This window comes from Camelina sativa, chromosome 13 (assembly GCF_030686135.1).
Source record: "Camelina sativa cultivar CO46 ecotype springtype chromosome 13, ASM3068613v1".
NCBI classification, from domain to species: domain Eukaryota; kingdom Viridiplantae; phylum Streptophyta; class Magnoliopsida; order Brassicales; family Brassicaceae; genus Camelina; species Camelina sativa.
In genome coordinates this window covers 8,104,886-8,125,503 of record NC_141892.1, presented here as the reverse complement: position 1 = coordinate 8,125,503, position 20,618 = coordinate 8,104,886, and the positions used below count along the sequence as shown (strand labels likewise).

The following is a 20,618-nucleotide window of genomic DNA, read 5'->3' as shown; positions in this document are numbered from 1 at the left end:
CCCCCCCCTCCCCGAGGAAGACGATACAATGGCTCTTATAACCTTCAACGTCTAACCGCAAACGCTCTGTTTCACTCCGAGTCTTCTACTTCGTTTGACTTGAGCTGACCAGTCAACTCTCGTTTTTCTTTTGACTCAAGCGATGCTGACGTGGCCTTTGGCTTCTTACGATAATAAGACTGATGAATCTTATCACATGGACAGAAACCTCTTGTCACTGGGAACTTTTGAGAAAGCAGGCAACAAATTCGAATCAGAAAATGGAGTTATGAAAATCATGGCAGAGAACAAGGTTTTACTTACAGGGAGAAGGTATGACACTCTCTATTTGCTGCAATGGAGACCTGCAACTGCAGAATCACTTACTGTAGAGAGGAGATCAGATGACACTGTTCTTTGGCATTGACGATTGGGGCACATGAGTCAGAAAAACATGACCCTCTTACTGAGGAAAGGTCTTCTTGACAAGAAAAAGGTTTCTACTCTAGAAACTTGCGAAGATTGCATATATGGCCGAGCAAAGAGAGTGGGATTCACCTTGGCTCAGCATGACACTAGAGAGAAGCTGGAATATGTCAATACTTTATCTCATGACATTGTGGGGGGCTCCATCAGTGCCACTTTCTCTTGGTAAATGTCAATACTTTATCTCATTTATTGATGATTACACAAGGAAAGTGTGGGTTTATTTTCTGAAAATAAAGGTTGAAGCTTTCGAGAAATTCACTGAGTGGATTAATATGGTGGAGAACCAAAGAAACAAGAAAGTGAAGACTCTAAGGACCGACAATGGACTTGAGTTTTGCAACAGGTTGTGTGATGAGTATTGCATGTCAAAGGGAATTCAACGACACTGGGCGTGTGCCTACACACCGCAACAAAACGGTGTTGCAGAGCGCATGAACTGAACCATCATGGAGAAAGTCAGAAGCATGCTCAGTGACTCTGGTCTCCCAAAGAGATTCTGGGCAGAGGCTACGCATACGGCGGCCATCCTCATCAACAAAACACCATCATCAGCTCTGAATTTTGACATACCGGATAAGAGATGGTATGGCAAGCAACCGGTATATAGCTATTTGAGAAGATTTGGGTGCATTGCATTTGCACACACTGATGATGGAAAACGAAGTCCTAGAGCAAAGAAAGGCATTCTTGTGGGATATCCTATTGGAGTCAAAGGTTACAAAATTTGGTTACTTGAAGATAAGAAGTGTGTGGTGAGCTGAAATGTTGTTTTTCAGGAAAATAATTCATACAAAGATGTAGCAGTGAGAAAGGAAACCGAAATTGAAGAAGGTGATGCTCCTCCCACCTCTTATCTGGATTTAGATCTTGACAGTGAAGAAATTGTTACCTCAGGTGGAGATCCTACGACTCCTCAAGATGTTCAGTCGCCTGCAAGATCGATTCCTCCAATTCCAACACACCATGATGCAAGTGAGGATGTGAAGACTGAAATAAATCAGTCTCCTCTAAGCTATCACTTAGTGAGAGACCGAGCTAGGAGAATAGTCAATGCTCCTAGACGCTTTGAGATGAAGATTATCTAGCAGAGGCTCTCTACACTACAGAGGATGGTGGAGAAATCGAACCATCCAGTTACAGTGAAGCTAAAAGAGACTTAAATTGGGAAGAGTGGAAGCGTGCAATGGATGAAGAAATGGAGTCACAAACCAAGAACCATACTTGGACAGTGGTCAAGAGACCAACAAATCAGAGGATTATGGGGAGCAGGTGGATTTACAAATATAAACTTGGAATCCCAGGGGTTGAAGAACCAAGATTTAAAGCAAGAATGGTAGCCAAGGAGTATGCTCAAAGAGAAGGAATTGACTACTACGAAGTCTTTGCTCCTGTAGTCAAGCACGTCACTATCAAGGTCTTACTCTCCATAGTTGCTCAAGAGGATCTTGAACTAGAGCAACTTGACGTTAAAACGGCATTTCTCCACGGAGAACTTAAAGAGAAGATCTACATGACTCCTCCTGAGGTATTTGAGTCGATGTTTGGAGAAGACAAATTTTGTCTTCTCAATAAATCACTGTACGGGTTAAAGCAAGCGCCAAAACAGTGGAATGAGAAATTTGACATGTATATGTCAGAGATCGGTTTTATGCGAAGCGAATATGACAGCTGCGCATACGTCAAAGAATTGGGAGACAATTCACTAATCTACTTACTCATCTATGTGGATGATATCTTGGTGGCATCCAGGAACAAAGAGGCCATTGAACAGCTGAAAAGAGAACTGAGTCAGAAATTCGAGATGAAGGACTTAGGAGCTGCGAAGAAGGTTCTGGGCATGGAAATTGTCAGAAACAGAGCAGAAGGGACTCTGTGGTTGTCACAATAAGGTTATCTAAACAAGATTCTAGAGACATTCAATATGAAGGAAGCTAAGCACGTATTAACTCCATTAGGAGCCGAGATCAAGATGCGTGCAGCAACAGAAGAGAAATTGGCTCGGGACGAAGAATACCTGAAGTCAGTTCCCTACTGCAGTGCAGTTGGAAGCATCATGTATGCCATGATAGGCACACGTCCCGACCTTGCTTACCCTGTTGGAATTATAAGCCGTTTCATGAGCCAACCCATCCGTGATCACTGGCATGGAGTCAAGTGGGTGTTGCGATACATCAAGGGCTCTGTGAAAACAAAACTGCTCTACAAGAAGAGCTCAGATTTCAAGCTAGTTGGCTACTGTGATGCTGACTATGCTGGTGATTTTGACAAGAGGAGATCAACAACTGGTTTGGTGTTCACTCTTGGGAGAAACACCATAAGCTGGAAATCTGGACTGCAGAGAGTTGTCTCTATTTCAACTACTGAATCAGAATATATGGCATTCACCGAAGCTGTTAAGGAAGCTATTTGGTTGAAAGGCTTATTGAAAGAGTTTGGATATGAGCAAAAGAGCGTGGAGATCTTTTGTGATTCTGAAAGTGCTATTGCACTCTCCAAGAACAATGTGCATCATGAAAGAACTAAGCACATTGATGTCAAGCTTCACTATATCCGAGAGGTGATTGCAAATGGTGATGTTGATGTGGTGAAGATTTCTACAGAAAAGAACCCTGTAGATATCTTTACAAAGATATTGGCTGTAGGCAAGTTTCAGGCTGCTTTGAACTTGCTACAGGTCAGGCCTGAGTAATAAAACTCAGGGAAACCGAGTCCGGAATCCTGCAACTAGATTCATAAGGTACTCTCTCTATTCTACTCGTGCTAGTTTACGATTTGTCATCATGATTTCAGGTGGAGAATTGTGAAGACTAGGTGAAATCGTGTTGACCAAGCTATGACTCAACAAGACAAACACACTCCCAAGCTTAACTCAAGACCTAATCAAGGTTGGTGTAAACTAAACCATGGTCAGGTATGCTTTTGGGACCACACATGGAGGAAACAGACACATTGCAGAACAAAGCATTGTACGGTTGTCCTCTAGTGATTTCAAATGTTGCAATGGTGTTTGTTCTCTTGTGCAACCGCGTCTTTGGGTGAGCTGGACTAGCGATCAAAGGTTGTTGCAGCTGCTTTAGGTCAGGGCACGCGGTCTGAAGATGTCTCCTATAAAAGGAGCATTTAAGGAGAGATCACAGTCACGGTTGGTGTGCGATAGAGAAAGAGAGAAGAGAGAAAACTTGTAATAGCATAAACTCATTCTAGTTTTCTCTAAGTATAGGATATTACAGAGTGTGCTCTAAGTGCTAGTGAAGGGCATTAGAGTGGATCACTTGTGGTTCCTATTGTGTTCTCTATCTGAATCCAGTGGATTCCGAGTCACAGACTCGGCCAGACGTAGCTCCCTTGTTAACGGGAGTGAACTGGATAAAGTTTGAGTGTGTGCTCCTGCTTTTATTTTTCTTTCCACTACACTCTCTGTTTTTTCTTTCCCTCTCTGTTTCTCAAGATCTCTCTCTTCTACTTTTCACAACATTCTGTTCTTGGTTGTTCGGTTCTCTTTTCTCAAGGAAAAGTCGACACCTTCGAGTTAAGATTTCCCAACAAGCGGAGAGAAAGAGTTCGTGGTAGTGATGTTTTGGTGAAGAAGAGAAGAGGAAGGAGTAAGATAAAGCAGCGATTATGAAGGCGAGAGCTGTTGACTTGGACATTATCAATGAAGCTTTCTTTCTTCTTCTTTTTAGATAATCAGCAATGGTGTATTAGAGTGTGATGGTTTTCTAATAAGGGATTTGATGTTTGCAATTATTGATCTTCAGAGGAATCTGTAACCTTTTTAATATCATAATCCTGCACTTTGCTTACATAAATTATTATCACATCATATTGATTTTGGGTCCCATTGGTGAACATAACATAAAATGTTTTTTTCTGCGAGAAGAAAATACAAAAAAAATGACCACTTCCGCACCATTGATTAAGTCATTTTAAAGCACATCCGCCAACCCCAACCTACTACATAAAAGACTTGTGTAGTTTTTGACTCTGTTTCAAAATACATTGGACCACACGGCAATTCTTACATGTTTCGGAAAAAAACATATTTAAGTGGTGTATCGCAAGATGGGACTTGGTCGGCAATGTTTGGCTGTTGCAAATGGGCGTCGAGTCATTGGAATGAGGTGTGCATGTATGTGAAATGTTAAAAAATCTATATTTTTATTTTATTAAAAGGAAAAAAAAATGTACATTATTATAATTAGGGAGAATGGTAAACAAAAAAAGTGTAATGGTTAGAGTTTGATCCATTCAGAGCCGTCTATGAAGGTAAGAGATATAAAAGGCTTAGCTTCGTCGTCAGTGAGCTCTCTTGCCCAAGCTACCCTCCCTGCATAGTTTGCTCCTGCTCCTGTGCACTTGTACTGCCCATAGAACACCGTCCTGCACAAAGAAATTACAGTTACTTTTTTGAAAAACATTCACATATTTTTTTCTGTACAAATGCGTTTTTCAGCACTAGAAGAGACGATGCACGCCTACGTTAATGGCTTTAATTTTCAATATATCTATACAAATGCATGCGCACACACACAAAGTATATTATTATCAAAAGCAACGTTTTTGGGTAAAAAGACAAAAATTGAAGTCGGTCTGAGATGTGTAGTGGTGCAGTGGTGGGACATACGACTCTGTAATGGATGAGGCAACAAGATCATGTTTTGTAAAGTTGGACTGAAGTGTGTTGTACTATTATAATAAAGTATGGCATGTTCTCTTAGCTTGTTGAGTCAGAGCTACGTCGATTAACTATCGTTATATGTAATTTAAACGAGACCGAGTAAAGTAAACGTACATCTCACGGGAAGGGTCGCCCCAATTGTACCAGCCTCTAGGGAGGATGATGTTTTCCATATAGGTGTAAGCAAAGACGACTCTTGAGAAGGGACCCCATGCCCTCCCAAGGTATAATACACCTGTCCCTGTCACCTTACACTTCACGAACGAGAATCCGGTGTCCTCTAACACACTGCTCCTCCCCTGTGCCGTCACTGCTCCTAGCTTATCCGCTATTGCATGCACGTGGCACCCCTAAATACCAAGGACCAATCTAAAAATGCTTCACCACTGTAGAAAGTGCTCTCTAAGATGTTTTAGGAGAATAGAGAGACCACTAAGTAAGAATGCTTACCTCATAGAGAGAAAGGGCATTGCCAAAAATAAAGTCAACAGATCCCTCAATGTAACAGTCTTTGTAATAATGTCTTCCCAAATGATCATAGAGAGTGTCTTGAGCACCAAGCATTTTACACCCGAAGAAAGCTGCATTGTCTGCCGACACCCTCAATGCCACTGCCTGTTTTCCAATTGCGCCCGGCAAGGGGACCGGGGTCGTGTTCTATATACATATAAAAGCGCGGCTACGATGAGTTCACAATTTTTTTTTCTGATATCATACAACTATGAGTATATGGTACTAAGTAATAACTTACCTTGAAAGTGATGTTCTTGGCGACAAAGAAAGGAGAATTGACGGCAAAAGAGGCAGAGTTGAAGGTCCCCATGGGGTTGCCTTTTGAGTCAGGTGTTTGTGCTGTATCTCCCCATTCCACTATTGTCTTCTCTGCTCCTTCCCCTTCTATTGTTATGAATGCCTTCATTGGGGGTATGTTCACCTTCTCTCTACACATATATTGTCCCCCAAATTTTCATTATTATTTCGCTCGAATTGTTATATTTAATTTCTAAGAATAGCTATAGTACGAAATAGCAAGCTAGCATAACAATCTAAAATTATGGGCGATGAGCGTGGAGCATATGTGGACCACCCATGCGCTTTATAAACAGACAAAGACCCAAAATGTCACTATTAAAGTCAATTTCCTAGAGATTATGTTTGATAATACATCCAGCTTACAAAATTCCGAGTTCACGTGATCATATAGTGTTGATTTCGAGGGAGAGATCATTGATATGATTGCTATACATTTCTTTATTGATACGTGTCTCTTTTCAATTTCATAGACAATTTTGGCTCATTCATATGCAGGAAAGGACGATATGAAAAGATATGGAATCCCTATACTACTTAAATAGAGTGATAACAAATTGCAAAACTGCAAAACGTATATAGACAAAACTCAAGAATCTACGGTTCAGGCTGTTGTATCAATCTACAGCTGTGGTACCAATATTGATTTGATCAACTGCGAATTGTACCAAACACTATTTATTAATTAATTTATATATTAACCCTGCAAGATCGACCGAATTAATTAATGTTCTGTCTCCTATACCTCATTATTCAAATATATATTTTGATTAAAATGTTGTTACTCTAAAACTCATACTAATCACTTGTTATATATTAATAGTTATGTTAAAACGAGATAGTGGAAGAAATTAACGACTTGTGCTTACTTGTAAACTCCGGCATGAACTTTGATGACGACACGAACAAGGTTGATGAGAGGGAGAGAATCAACGGCGTCTTGGATTTTAGTGAAGTCACCTTTATTGGATTTCTTATGGACAGTGAGTGTATAAGAAGGGAAGAGTTTGTTCTTGGCGGCCTTGAACACTGAGTGTTTAAGGCTCCCAACAAATCTCACCCATTTCATGAACTCATCTTCCGGGTTTTGTGTCCGATCACTCGTCGTGTTTACATTCTTCTGGTGTCTTGGTCGTAACCGTAGACCTTTGGTGTGGCATTGTGTTTGAGTTGAACAAAGAAGGATAACGAGAAGGAGGAGAAGGAGAAAAAATAATTTGGGAGCTTTGGTTGAATTGAATTTGAGCATCTATACGACAATTAGAATCAGTTACACAAATATAAGAAGTTTTTTTTTTTTTTTGGATTTTGTTTTTTGTGTTTCGCCAAAGATACAAAGTACGACCAAAATAATATATGGCTATGTGATTTCTCAATATGTATGTGCATTTATATATATATATATATATATATATATATATATGTGTGTGGATGTTGTTAGAGGTGGTCGAGTGTTTGGTACTTTGGTAAGGGAATTAGGTGAAAAGAGACAGAAGGGTTGAGGTCACGGGGCGGTTCCACTCACATCCACGTAGAATGAAAAACCTAGCTAAATGCCAAATATAAAGACAAGGAGACTCTATTATTTAGTTTTAAAAACCAACTCACAAGAAAAAAAGAACCCAACCTACATTGATGTTTCTTGTTTATTACACTGAACTACAAAAGCTAATCACGAGTTATACCATATGTGAATTCAATTTTCTTGTAAAAATGCGGACTTAAACAAACAGGAAATATTTGTTGTCATGAGCGAATTATTTTGTTTAAGATTGTAAAGTTTTTTTGCTGAATGGAAAGAGAAGAATGTCAAGTTTGTAGTGCCAATCCAAAGTGAACAAGTTTTAAACTAAACATGAACAGTTTGAAAAAGGAGAAAAAAATTGCATTTATTGAAAGGGTATTTATAGGTTACGACTTATGACCAAACCTCATAGAGAAGTTAATCTCTTGTTCTTTGCGTTTATAAAGTGTCACTAAACTTATTACATGCAAGTTCTTTCAAATAAGATAACTAGTTTGATTTTAGATGTGCACAAATTATTTGTTCAACACATACACAACCCAGTTTACTTATTATACACGACAAGTGTTATACCCACGAAATAGTTTTATACTATTCATGAATATATCACTATATTCGTACACGTCTATATATGTCTTGCAAAACACCAAATTACGTTAGAAAAATTATATTTCATATTTAAATAGAATTTTAATACACAACTGCATTATTGGATTATTTACTCAAAAATTTTACAATGATCACATATTAGTTTATTCTGTTTTTGGGCAGATAACGGTATATACACTACTGATTCACTGTGGATAACATTTTTTTCAGTTGTTAGCACTGTTGGGTACCAAAGTCGCATGCTGCCACCATCGAGAACCATTAATGAAATGTGGAAGTAAAGATAAAGTATTGCAAGAGTGAATTGGTGAATGGCGATGAGTGATGAATGATGAGAGTCCACTGAGCGGTGCACATTTAAAAACTTTGGATGTGAATAGTTTTGTGCACAACTAATTAAGGTGGCTTCTTTATTCTATTAATTGATGTTGTCTTTCAGTGCCCGTGACTCTCTCTTATACTACTATCCTTCTTTCCTTGTTCGTTTGTGGTAGGGACAAAAAACTCTTCTCGTGAAGTGTTGTTTCCATTCCATCAATGTTTTTTTTTTAATCTGATTTCAAAAAATAAATATTTTCCTTGCGAATATAAATAAATATATAAAAACACACAATTGTCTTTTTACAGAAATAAACAATCATGAAAGTGAACAATTCTATGCTATATGGATCAATGGTTACCTCACGTTGAGGAGAGACTACTCCATCTTGTAAATTAAAGCTATAGTCTTACCAAAAACTCTTTCAACTCTATGCTGCATTTGATGTAACACAGTTTTTTTTCGAATAAATTTTACATTTTATTAAAAAAAAAAGTGAACAATTCAGTGTGATATAGTGCTGGGAAGATTTTTTTTAAGTGATCAAGATTTAAGTGCTCTCAATGCAATTTTCCGTTATTGAAACAGAAAAGAAAAAAAAAACAAACCACCAAAGTAAATGGCAAATCCAAAAAGGATGAGTTGGCTTGTTGGACGCAAGTTTTAGAATAGAATCTTAGAAACCATCAAACCAGTCGGTCTTTATTCATATCATATCTCACGAGATAAAATATATACCCAACAAACTATCTGAACCACCTATATCGAACCAAACCAGAACTGATCCTATTTTGGTCATATGATTGGTTTGAGTTTTTCTATTTGCCACCTTTCTGTTAAACACAAGCTTTCCCGGGTTTAGAGTCCTTAACCATGTAGTAACCTAATTCATCGCAGTTGATCAACGGTGTCAGCGATTATTTCAGGATTTTAAAAAAAATTCCATTCGTTGTTCAGATTTCTCAATGTATATAACTATAGAGAAGGGAACCTTAGATCAACAACCCAACAAAAAATAAAAGGATTAGCAAAACAGAAAACTGTTACACTATATATGTGTAAGAGTTTAATTAGTACTTTGCGAAGCTTATTTCACCTTGTAGAATGCAGAGGGATCATATCATTCTGAGCATCAGGTCACCTTTTAGCATCAAGCTCCATAATCTTGTCTGCTTCCAAGTTGGTGGTGGTTACCACCTTAAAAGGATTCAACACCACCATGGTGCAGGGAGCTGTTTTATTCAACTCCACTGCCAAATCATACAGTTCACAGAAGTCCTTACAAGAGAACAATGATTTCTGTAGAAAAGCAATAGATGTAATAACCTAAGTAAAAGCAACCATGCATTATTTAAAAAAAAAAAAAAACCATGCATTATTTTTTTTACCCTACATAACAGCCGCCCTCTCGCTCCTTTGCGAGACCAAAATCAACAAACATAGCCTGAAAGTACAATATAAATGATCATGGAAACGTAGGCCTTACCAATCATATACCATCATGCAAAGTATCTCAACCTCGTTTCATGTGTATATTTTACCTTTGCAGGTACAGTGTGAAGATAACCATTTCTTTCAGGAGGGAACCGAGTATAAAACTTTCCCTCCAGTCTAAGCACCGAGCCGTCAGTGAAAGACACTTTTGTGTGAACTTGAGAATATAAATGAACAAGAACTTTTATGGTTACAATTACAACATATTTGCCACTGACTCTTCGTAAGCATGGAATTGCTAGCTATGAGTTCACCATTACTAAAATAAAGGTTTAAATTATACATATCTTCCACTTGCTAGCTTATGTTGTCGTTTTAATTTCAACATCTATAGGCAATCAATACAGAGTATGCATATTCTACTCTTCTTATCACTCGATCTTCTAGTACACAGATGAATGACTATCAATGGAATTTAAAAATGAATTGTGTGGACTAAACAAAGAAGTCACAAAAAAAAAAACATTATATAATGCATGCAGTAAGTTATCATCAATTATCATAGAATTCTTTGGCTGAGGGAATATAGAATAAGATATGGATTAATATCCTTATCGATCAGATGATGTGGGATAGCTTCCACAGTAGCTTTCTGTTCATTATGTAGCCACAGAAATGTTGCTTTCAAGTTTCAAGTCACAGCATACACAAAAGAAAAACATAGAACATCGAGTGCTAAAACTATGAACTCACCTTCACAGTCTCAGGATCTTATGTATCTCACCGACCGAGTACAGTAGTCAGTAGATTTCCGATAGTTAGGTCGCCTCCAGTGACACCATCCTATACACTAGTCGCAAGCAAAGGAATCATCAACACTAGAGAATTATTCCGAAGCGATTATTACATACGAAATTGGATCAAATCAACAAGATTGACTAAAAAATTAGACCGCCGTACGTCAAAGGAGGAAACTGAAAACTAACTGATGGATGAGGAAAGTGAGATCAGAGCCGTGAGCTTGCCGTTGTTCTCCACAATTTCGCGTGCCGTTCGCTCCACGGAGTTATCATATTTGGGAACCATGTCGCCGACAAATTAGGGCTAGATGATGGCGGGCGCGAGAAATCAATATGCTTTGACCTTTGATTTCCTTTATTTTGTTTTTTTTTTTTTTAATCAATTTCCTTTAATCTTTTCCTAACGAGAGTTCTATTCTACGCGGGTAAAAAAAAAAAATCTTTTTTATAGTCCCTAAATTAAAGAGAATATTGAAAACTGATAAAAACGAATATTTATATATAATGAAATTACACAGTGAAGATCATCATCTCTCCTTTTGAGAAACTATTCATGCATGTCCCTAGAAGAAAATTATCTTTGAAGAATAAATATATATGTGTCACAGTACAACCACTATATATATATCTTGTCAATTTGTTATCGACAAAAGAAAACAGTTAGCACGAGGTTTCATCTAGTTCCCGGCTTCGGTTAGTTTAGCGATCTTGCTTGGTCGCTAGTCTGACTACTATAATTCACTCTTTTGCAATTAGGCGGGAAATGGAATTGGGTCTTATGAAGACTCATGTATCTTTCTTTCTTTTATTTCTCAAATTCATAGAAAAATCAGTTAATAATAAAGAAATATGGTAAAATATATGCATGCACTATGATCTACAGAAAAATAATTGATTACGTTACGAACTTTCTAGAGTAGCAAATTAGACCGTCGGATAAGAAAAGAATCAAATGGCCAAAAGATAAAAATTCGAATACAGACAGAAACGGTTGGAACATTGTACAATTAATCGTGTCTCATTTTCTTTATCAAGAATCCATTTAAAGTTTTAACAACCTTTATTGAAACAGATTTTCTGAAATCTCTGATTATTATTTTCCCAAAGATTCAAAACTTTATCTACCTTATCTAAAACAAAAAAAAATCATAGTATTTTAGTAATATATTAAAAAGTAAAAAGGTTTCATATATTTTAGTTAATACACAGATTTAAAATCCTCTTAGGATCTAAAAAACTATGGACCGGCTTGTACGTAGAGGTACAATCAAATTCCTTTTCCGTTTCAACACTTTTTCATAAACAATGTTTAAGTAATGTATGAACTGTCGACGAAATTTTTTTTATCAAACTGATTGTTATTATGCTTGACCCAAAAGAAAATGAAACTAATTTTTATTGTACTAAACCAATTTAATTTGCACAAAATTGGAGAAGCCAATTACAGAAACTTATACCGACACGAAAACACAAATTTGAATCAATTTGTAACTCCATCTAAACAAAAGGATTCTACTGTTTAGTTTTTTTTTTTTTTTTTTTAATTCCAGATTATGTATTTATTTTTCAAGATTTGGTATCAGGCTTTCTTTAAGTCACAGATTATTAGAGTCATTGTACCACCCATGACTCCTTGGAAAATACGATAAATAATCTAAGAGAAAACATATTATGTAATTAATTGATCTTTAAGTAAAAACATATTATCGGTCGAGTACGATTTGTTTCACCCACATACAATTTTAATTTGTGCAAATGCATGTTGCTTCAAGATTTTGTCATTAAATTATACAAATTTATTCTTTCACTTTATTGCCATATTTATATGGATTTCTGTACATGCAACATGTACACGCATTTTGCAAAAAACTATATATTCTTCTGTAGATTGCAAAAACTTATTTCTAAACAAATAGTTTGTTAGTTTAAATGGTGATCAAATAGTTCGACGAGGTTAGTAATTTTCAAACTAATGCACATATAAGCGTATATATATATATTGACACAGAGAAATTCGGTTGAGTTATGTTTTGAATTACTTGTTTTTATAAAATTATTCGTTTTAGACATGAAACAAAATTTTTTTTGTAAAGATACAGACTTTACAATGAGGAATTCGTTTAATCTTTCAAAATAAATATTGATGCAGGGGTACCTTAATTGTCAGTATACTCAACTTGAGGTTTTGGCTAAAGACACAAACCCTAATTTTATTATAGAAATAATAACTCTTTATTTCAGAGATTCCCCTAATGTAATTGCTGCTTTGGAACATGAATTGTGAGTTTCCCCATCTCTCTCACTCCAGTTGAAATCCACTTGATATTACACTCATGGAATGCATCATTGTTAGAACTTATATAATGTAATGATAGATAAATTAGATTGTGTATTAAAAAACTAGGTTTGAAATTTGAAGATTAGATGCCAATTTTTTTTTAACTTAAATTAAAGGACCCATTATTTTCTTGCTTTTTTACTAAAAGACCCCATAAATCTATTTTTGCCTAGTGCCATATATATATACCGTAAACTGTTGGACCGGATATATATATATATATATATATATATATATTGAACGATAATTATATGATTAATTTATAATTTGACGAAATGGTTGGTATGAATGTATGATTAATTTATAACTTGACTAATGGTTGGTATGTAAAGTCTATATGTTGATTAATTTTGAAACAGGGAGCGAGAGCCGATAGAGGTACCCATGATTACCAAATGCATTCTTCGGTTACAAAGCAGCAGCGCCAGGCTAGTGACAATAATATTTTTGTAATCTAGTTTTAAATATGATAGACAAGAATTTGACATTAATAAACATTAATTAAATACTGAATTTTCCCATACAGCATCGGCGCTATCAAAGTTTTTGAGGAACTTAAGAAAGCCAACACATTTCTACAAGCTGGCAACATAGAAGGGTAAGAACGTTCTTTTTCATTCCGATCCTGTAACAAATATATATTCAAAGTATTATCGAATACGTGCATATAAGTTTTTATAATAGATATGAAATTAATGTTCGTTAACAAAATAGATTTTGTGGAAAATTTTGTTTTTGAAGAATAAAAGCAGCATTACGTGATATTAAGAAAGAGCACAGTGAACTCCGGGCAAAGTTTGAGACTTACTTCCAGGTTTATAAATTTTGTAACTAAATGAGTCTTAATAACGTATGGATTATTATGTGCTCGAATTATGCTATAATCAGCTATTGTAAACTTGCATATCATAATTTGAAATTGGAATCTAATTCTAGCTTCTTCACTGTGTTTGCCAGTTGATGAGACAAGCTGGTCCAACAGATGTAGCTGTGAATTCAAGTTGATAATATGTAAGCCAAGTAGTTAATTAGGTTCGTACGAAAAATATTCCACCTGCGGCCCTGCCCAAATTTTGATCGATACCAGTCGACTATTGTAATGATTTAGAATGTTTTATTTGTTTTCTCGTGTTATGAAATGGAGTTTATTTCGATTAAATTAATAATATATCGTCTAGAAGAAAAACAAAAGATATTGCTACTGAAAACAATATTTGCACTTTAAATTGAAAAGAAACTTAGTGGCATTTGGCATTGCACTTAAAAAAGAATTCTAAACAAAAATTAGAAATAAAATTTGTGAGATAATTAGAATTTGTACAGTATCCCAAGGTTTGCAGATGATATCACCTTTATATTGTTTGCAGCGCAAGATACGTCAGGATCACACGCCAAGTTGCTTTACGAAACCATTTCCTGCAGTTTAATTGTTCTTTGGAACATATTTAGCTGTTTAACCTATTACATGCACAAGATAAATAATTTTTAGTTACCGTTTGACTTTGAGAGAAGCGTACAAAATAATCGAATTTGTGAATATAATTTGAATATGTCGTGTAAAATGAACTCATCAGTCATCATACATGGCCCGGATTTTGATACAAATACTAGGGTTTTGTGTCTCGTTCGCGAGGTTACTTCATCTTTCTTCTGACTACCTATGTCTTTCTCTGTTTGATCTTTAATGGCCTTATTACACCGTTAGCAAACCAATAAAAGCCTAAACGACCTCACACATCGACTAGTTTTGGTTTTGACGGATAGGGCCAAACTCCTCTAATGTTTTCTTACAACGTTATAAAGTATATACACGTACGTTGTCGTTAAGTGATTCATCAAAATTAAATAAACAGATTCATCACAGACAAAAAGTATGTAGATAATTTCGAAAAACAGAAAATAATATAAATTACACGGTTTAAATTACAAGACAATTGAAAAATGTTATATATAACACACTTTGTTGGAGTTTGATTCCACTAAGTCGTGTTATCTTGCTTAGTAAAGATTGGTTATCTAGTATTTAAGCCCAAAACTAATTTATATTTTAAGAAGATAACATAAATAGGATTCTACTACTATCTATTGAAATGCATAACATTATCTAGTAACTTATCGTAAAAAATGTCACGTGGCGTTCTACAATATGTTACGCATATTTTCAAAGATAACATTTATTATTTATTTTAAATTTTAAATTTTACAACTAATCAAATTAATAAATCAATTCCAGTAATGATATTCCCTTATATTCTAAGCAAATAATTTCAATTTTAAATAGATATATTTACGAAAATAGACATTTTCATATGACTATTATGGAAATATGAATTTTTTATGTTTATTATATAATTGGGGGGATATTTTACTATCAAAGAAAAAAACAAAAATGCTAAAACAATACTATAAATCCAAAGAAATTTGTTTTTTATTGTAATAATGCCTAAATATCTTAAAATATTAAGAATTCCTATTGTAGTTAAAAAAAATTCTGATATGTAATTAATTTTTATATACATAAAATCAAAAAGTCAATCTTATAAATAAATATTTGACTTCTTATATTTATGACCAATTCAACTGGCTAGACGTGATGTCAACGTAGGTATATGTGTATAAATAAGAGAGGAGAGTTCTACATTAGACATCCACAAATAATCATATCCATTAACTCTAATCTTCTTCTTCTGGTTTCTTTCACACAGACAATATGGAAACCCCAAACATCACCAGTCGCACAAATCTTCTTCCTAAGATAGATCTGGAAAAGCAAAACACTACCCCCATTTTCCCGACAATCACTGAGCTTAAAACAGAAGCGAAGTCTCTCTTCTCCTTAGCCTTCCCGACAATCCTTGCCGCCCTCATCGTCTACGCTCGCTCTGCCATCTCGATGCTCTTCCTCGGCCATATCGGTGAACTAGAGCTCGCTGGTGGATCCCTAGCCATTGCCTTTGCCAACATCACTGGCTACTCCGTTCTCTCAGGCCTTGCACTCGGTATGGACCCACTCTGTTCACAAGCATTTGGAGCCGGCAAGCCGAAACTCCTCTCTCTAACTCTCCAACGAACCGTGCTTTTCTTACTCACAAGTTCGCTAGCGATCCTCGCTTTATGGCTCAACTTGGGGAAGATCATGATCTACCTTCATCAAAATCCAACTATCTCATCGTTGGCTCAAACATATATCCTATGCTCTATTCCTGATTTGCTTACCAATTCATTTCTTCACCCTCTACGTATATACCTTCGCGCACAAGGTATCACGACCCCGCTAACCATCGCAACACTAGCCGGCACCATCTTGCACATACCCTTCAATTTCATCCTCGTTTCTTACCTCGGATGGGGTTTCATAGGTGTTTCAATGGCCGCAGCCGCTTCAAATCTTGTTGTTGTCATTTTCCTCGTGTCGCACGTTTGGATCGCAGGTCTACACCAGCCAACGTGGACCCGCCCCAGCTCGGAATGTTTCAAAGACTGGGGGCCACTGATCAGCTTAGCCATACCTAGCTGCGTTGGGTTATGCCTAGAGTGGTGGTGGTACGAGATCATGACTGTTCTATGTGGTTTGCTCATAAACCCTAGTACTCCAGTGGCAGCAATGGGCGTTCTTATTCAAACGACGTCTTTGCTTTACATTTTCCCTTCGTCTCTAGGGCTTGCGGTCTCCACCCGCGTAGGTAATGAACTCGGGTCAAACCGCCCGAACACGGCTAGGTTATCAGCCATAGTGGCGGTTTCCTTTGCTGGGGTAATGGGTATGACGGCGTCTGCGTTTGCTTGGGGCGTCAGCGATGTCTGGGGACGGATCTTCACAAACGACGTTGATATCATCACATTAACCGCGGCTGCTCTGCCAATTCTTGGGCTCTGCGAGCTCGGGAACTGCCCACAAACAGTAGGTTGCGGGGTTGTTCGAGGCACCGCGCGGCCGTCCAAGGCGGCCAACATAAATCTAGGAGCGTTTTATCTCGTTGGAACACCTGTAGCCGTTGGGTTAACGTTTTGGGCCGGATATGGATTTTGCGGACTTTGGTTAGGTCTTTTCGCGGCTCAGATGTGTTGTGCTTCCATGATGCTTTATGTCGTGGCTACTACGGACTGGGAGAAAGAAGCTACGAGAGCCAGAAAGCTAACGTGCGCAGAAAACGTTGATGTGGTAATAACAACGCAAACGAGCGGAGACTTATCGGATCCATTAATTTACGTTGTCACTGTCGCTACTGACTGACATGATCCAACCGCATGCTTTGAGATTTATTAAATATTGTGAGAATTTATTTTTGTCCAATGAGAAAGAAACCAAAATATAATAAATTGGATTCATAATTTTGATACAAAGTAACCTTGTCCTAGTTATTTGCACCTCATGCTATTTAGAGATTTGTTTTTTTCCTATATATAATTTGTTGAATCGTATATTTTGATTTTTGATTGCTCCAGCCTCCAGATTTCGAATTCGAATTCAACAAACCGAGTACGTGTATAACATTTTCTCTGTTCACTTGTGCTTTGGTTATATAGACAGATCGATAGATGATGACTAAAACATTCTCGTTCACGTTATTTAGTTGATTTTGTTATTCAATTTAAGATGATACATTTTTTATGGATAGTAATTACATGTTAAATTATTTTTGGCTTAACTATTAGATCATAACTTTTTTGTCAACAAAATGCATTTTGCGCCTTCAAATTCCGGTGGTAACACAACAAAGTCACTAACACAGTAACACACAAACAACTAGAGAATGTTTTTCAGTTATTATAGTTTTATTAATTAATTTTAAACCAAAAAGTGTTGTCATACTATTGGTAGCTAGGTATTTTTGGAGAGTAGCTTATTTTTTTCCATTATATAAATTCATGGCTGATCCAACTTTATAAAATTTTGTAAACTAAGTCATCTGAAATGAAATCTCATTGAGTTTCATGAGTAAATTTGATGTAGTATATTTCAGTCAATTAAATTATCAATCCACAATCTGCATTAATCAACTCACTAAGAATACACAAAATTGTTTAATCTATTTTTAAAAAAAATTGGTTTTGTTGTAACAATCTTAACTAGCAAACAAATTAAAGAAAAGAAACAGAACACAACTAATAACAAACTTTGAATCAAGATTAAACAAGTGAACCTTGGGCAAGATAATTGACTTGGGAGATAGCTAACCAATCCTAGATGTCCAGGCAACAATCAAGAACAATCCTATGGCTAAGAACAATAATGCAATCAATCCATTTCCATGGTAGAGATTCCTATGCTAATCAAGTGATAATCAACTTTTTCCAAAGGCAATCACAAAGCTAGCATGCATTAAGAACAAGTCTTAATACCACTAAGCACCCTAATCATCAATTTCCATTGGCTAGGAGTGCAAAGCCCTTGAATAGTTTGGTTCAAGAATTTCGTCAAACACCTTCTGGGCAATGGAAATCCTAATGTCTAGATTCAAGCTTGATCAACGCTTTCCAGCATTATTAACACTAAACAAGATAGGAAACACATAAATAAGGCTCTAGACATCAAAGATCAATCATATATCTCCCTAATCTACCTAGCTCAAAGTTCTAATGATCTACTCACTCATCATCATGATCACACAAAGGAAATAGTTTGATCTTTGTGAAATCATAATAAGATATTATAAATTAAGAGATTTGAAAGAGAAATTGCTATTAAAAAACTTAGAAGTACTCCATCATTCAACAAACCAAGAGTAAATAAGCTTAAGAATCCTAAGTGGCTGCTAAACAAGAGATAAACAAAAGATAAACCAAAAATAAGAGATAAGAGATAAGTCTCCCCTTAATACCTTAATAGGGTTAGAGTATTTATAGCAAAATAAAAGGGAGCCGGATCAACCCAGTTCAAACCGGGTCAAACCCGGATCAAAACTAAAACAAGTTTGGTGATGGTCTCACACGGCCATGCTTTGACCGATTGAGATGGCCGATTGGGATGCCCGGGCACACTTTGGCTGATGGTGGTGGCCGCTGGTGTAAACAGTGTTTTCTCTTCTTGAGCTCCATCGGCCATGGCTTGGCCGATTGATGAGGTCGCGTGGTTCCAACGGTCATGGCTTAGCCGATTGAGCTTGGCCGCTGCTGTAAACGATCTTCCTCTTACTGAACTCCATCGGCCAGCTCTTGACCGATTGGGATGGCCGCTGGTCTTCACTCGGCCACCGTTTGGCCGCTGCTCTTGGCCGCGTGTGGCTCCTGTCTTCACTCTAGCTGTATATATGTTCACTCAAACAGGTATAACTCTTTACACGCACATCTGATTGGCCTGAAATCACCTCCATTGCAAAGCTTACTCAATTTCCAATAACTTAGATGAAGAACTCTGGAGCTAAATCCCAAAGAAAGGTCTTCATACGAGTCGATCTTTTAGGGACTGCAAACTGGTTCCGAATCATCAATCATCTTGTGTGCATCCAAATGTGTGTCTTCCATTATATTGCTAATTATTGACTTATTTAGATCCAAATCACACTTTCCTTGTACATCTCTACTCCATCATCTGAGATAACAAACTTGATGCAAAATGCAACCTAAACAACCTAAATGCTCATAAATATGCACAAAATAATGAAGAATTAAGCTCTAAAATTACATAAAAACACAAGATATCAACTCTCCCAAACTTATAACTTGCTAGTCCTCAAGCAAGGACCAAACAAAAAGTGAGAGAGAGATGTTTGAAAAAGGGATACAGAACCAAAAAGCATCAACAAAGGATTCAAACCACAGTCTTTAAATGTAATTCAATGGTGCTAAGATCAATCAAAGTCCTTACAAATATTTTTCTATGCTTTTCACAATACACCACTCTAGCTCACTTTCTATCTATTGGTAAAGACTTGCAATCCTATTGAGCACCTCTTTCACATCCACTAAAGTGTTTGGTGTGATCTTGCAAATGGAAAATGAATCAATCTCAATTGGTTTAAGGGAAAGGCTTTTTATAAAGAGGTTGGCAATGGTGTTTTTGGGTGGTTTACTCTCAAACAAAGAGGAGTGCTAGACAGTTGTGAAATCAATCTAAGACTGAAAATAATTTGGGCATACAAAGCTTAGCTCTTGATGTTCTACCCACCTAAAAGCTTTTCTACCCTTTTTCTCATCTTTCTTATCTTTCTTTCAAACCCAAAAAAAAACAACTTGATTCTACTTAAACCCTTTCTCTTCTTTACTTATGGTCTTATACTTTTGAATATCTCTAAGGCTTCACTTTAAACACAAACTCTCTTTCTTCTTACTTCATTGAACTTCTTTTGATGAACTCCTATTCTTATAAAACTACGCTTTAGCATTCTTTTTTTTATGAAACTTTTCTAGGAGACATCAGTTAAACTTTTCTTTCTCTTTTTTTCTTCTTAAAAGACTTAGTGTTTTTAACCAAACTTAACCTTAGCGATAAATCTTTTTTTTTTCTTTTGACCAAGTAATTCCTTCCTTTTTTTTTCTTTCTTAATCTCTCTTATTTCCAAACCTTTACCCAAATCAAAATTTTAACCACCTATTTCTTTCAAAACCAGTCCTATTAGCTAGCTATAAAGATTCCAAACCTAGCTAAAACAAGAGCCAGTTCTTTGTCATTCTCAATACTCTCAAGATTTCACAAC

The 20,618-nt window shown here is 36.4% G+C and overlaps 3 protein-coding genes and 1 pseudogene across 4 annotated transcripts; 3 read left to right on the top strand and 1 right to left on the bottom strand.

Moving 5' to 3' along the window:
- The first annotated feature begins 2,389 nt into the window (after positions 1–2,389).
- LOC147929306 (secreted RxLR effector protein 161 pseudogene) lies at positions 2,390–3,157 on the top strand (annotated as a pseudogene).
- Positions 3,158–4,607: 1,450 nt separating this feature from the next.
- On the bottom strand, positions 4,608–7,487 carry LOC104736040 (putative pectinesterase 53). 2 transcript variants are annotated; one of them, XR_015578499.1, is made up of 5 exons: positions 6,826–7,343; positions 5,898–6,087; positions 5,597–5,803; positions 5,261–5,515; positions 4,608–4,848 (listed from the first exon to the last, which is right to left on the bottom strand). XR_015578499.1 is itself a non-coding variant. In XM_010455955.3 (5 exons), exons 1-5 carry the CDS (start codon positions 7,203–7,205, stop codon positions 4,701–4,703), a joined length of 1,161 nt encoding a protein of 386 aa, XP_010454257.1. In that variant the 5' UTR covers positions 7,206–7,487; the 3' UTR covers positions 4,608–4,700. The 2 variants fall into 2 exon arrangements, 1 of the variants encoding a protein (XP_010454257.1); XM_010455955.3 differs by having other exon boundaries at positions 5,261–5,496; positions 6,826–7,487.
- Positions 7,488–11,406: 3,919 nt separating this feature from the next.
- LOC104738056 (pseudo histidine-containing phosphotransfer protein 2-like) lies at positions 11,407–14,090 on the top strand. The gene is made up of 6 exons (XM_087480564.1): positions 11,407–11,433; positions 12,793–12,923; positions 13,341–13,409; positions 13,508–13,579; positions 13,723–13,795; positions 13,939–14,090. Exons 1-6 carry the CDS (start codon positions 11,407–11,409, stop codon positions 13,984–13,986), a joined length of 420 nt encoding a protein of 139 aa, XP_087336690.1. The 3' UTR covers positions 13,987–14,090.
- A 1,519-nt stretch (positions 14,091–15,609) lies between these two features.
- LOC104736039 (protein DETOXIFICATION 52) lies at positions 15,610–17,325 on the top strand. Its single transcript, XM_010455954.2, has one exon. It carries the CDS (start codon positions 15,692–15,694, stop codon positions 17,213–17,215), a length of 1,524 nt encoding a protein of 507 aa, XP_010454256.2. The 5' UTR covers positions 15,610–15,691; the 3' UTR covers positions 17,216–17,325.
- The last annotated feature ends 3,293 nt before the right edge of the window (positions 17,326–20,618 follow it).

Coding starts and splice junctions, on each gene's coding strand:
- LOC104736039 (XM_010455954.2), top strand. CDS start 15,692: ATGGAAACCCCAAACATCACCAGTCGCACAAATCTTCTTCCTAAGATA.
- LOC104736040 (XM_010455955.3), bottom strand. CDS start 7,205: ATGCTCAAATTCAATTCAACCAAAGCTCCCAAATTATTTTTTCTCCTT. Junction 6,088..6,825: donor GTTCATGCCGGAGTTTACAA/GTAAGCACAAGT, acceptor ATATATGTGTAG/AGAGAAGGTGAACATACCCC. Junction 5,804..5,897: donor CCAAGAACATCACTTTCAAG/GTAAGTTATTAC, acceptor ATATGTATATAG/AACACGACCCCGGTCCCCTT.
- LOC104738056 (XM_087480564.1), top strand. CDS start 11,407: ATGGAATTGGGTCTTATGAAGACTCAT. Junction 11,434..12,792: donor TGGGTCTTATGAAGACTCAT/GTATCTTTCTTT, acceptor ATATTGATGCAG/GGGTACCTTAATTGTCAGTA. Junction 13,796..13,938: donor AGTTTGAGACTTACTTCCAG/GTTTATAAATTT, acceptor TGTGTTTGCCAG/TTGATGAGACAAGCTGGTCC.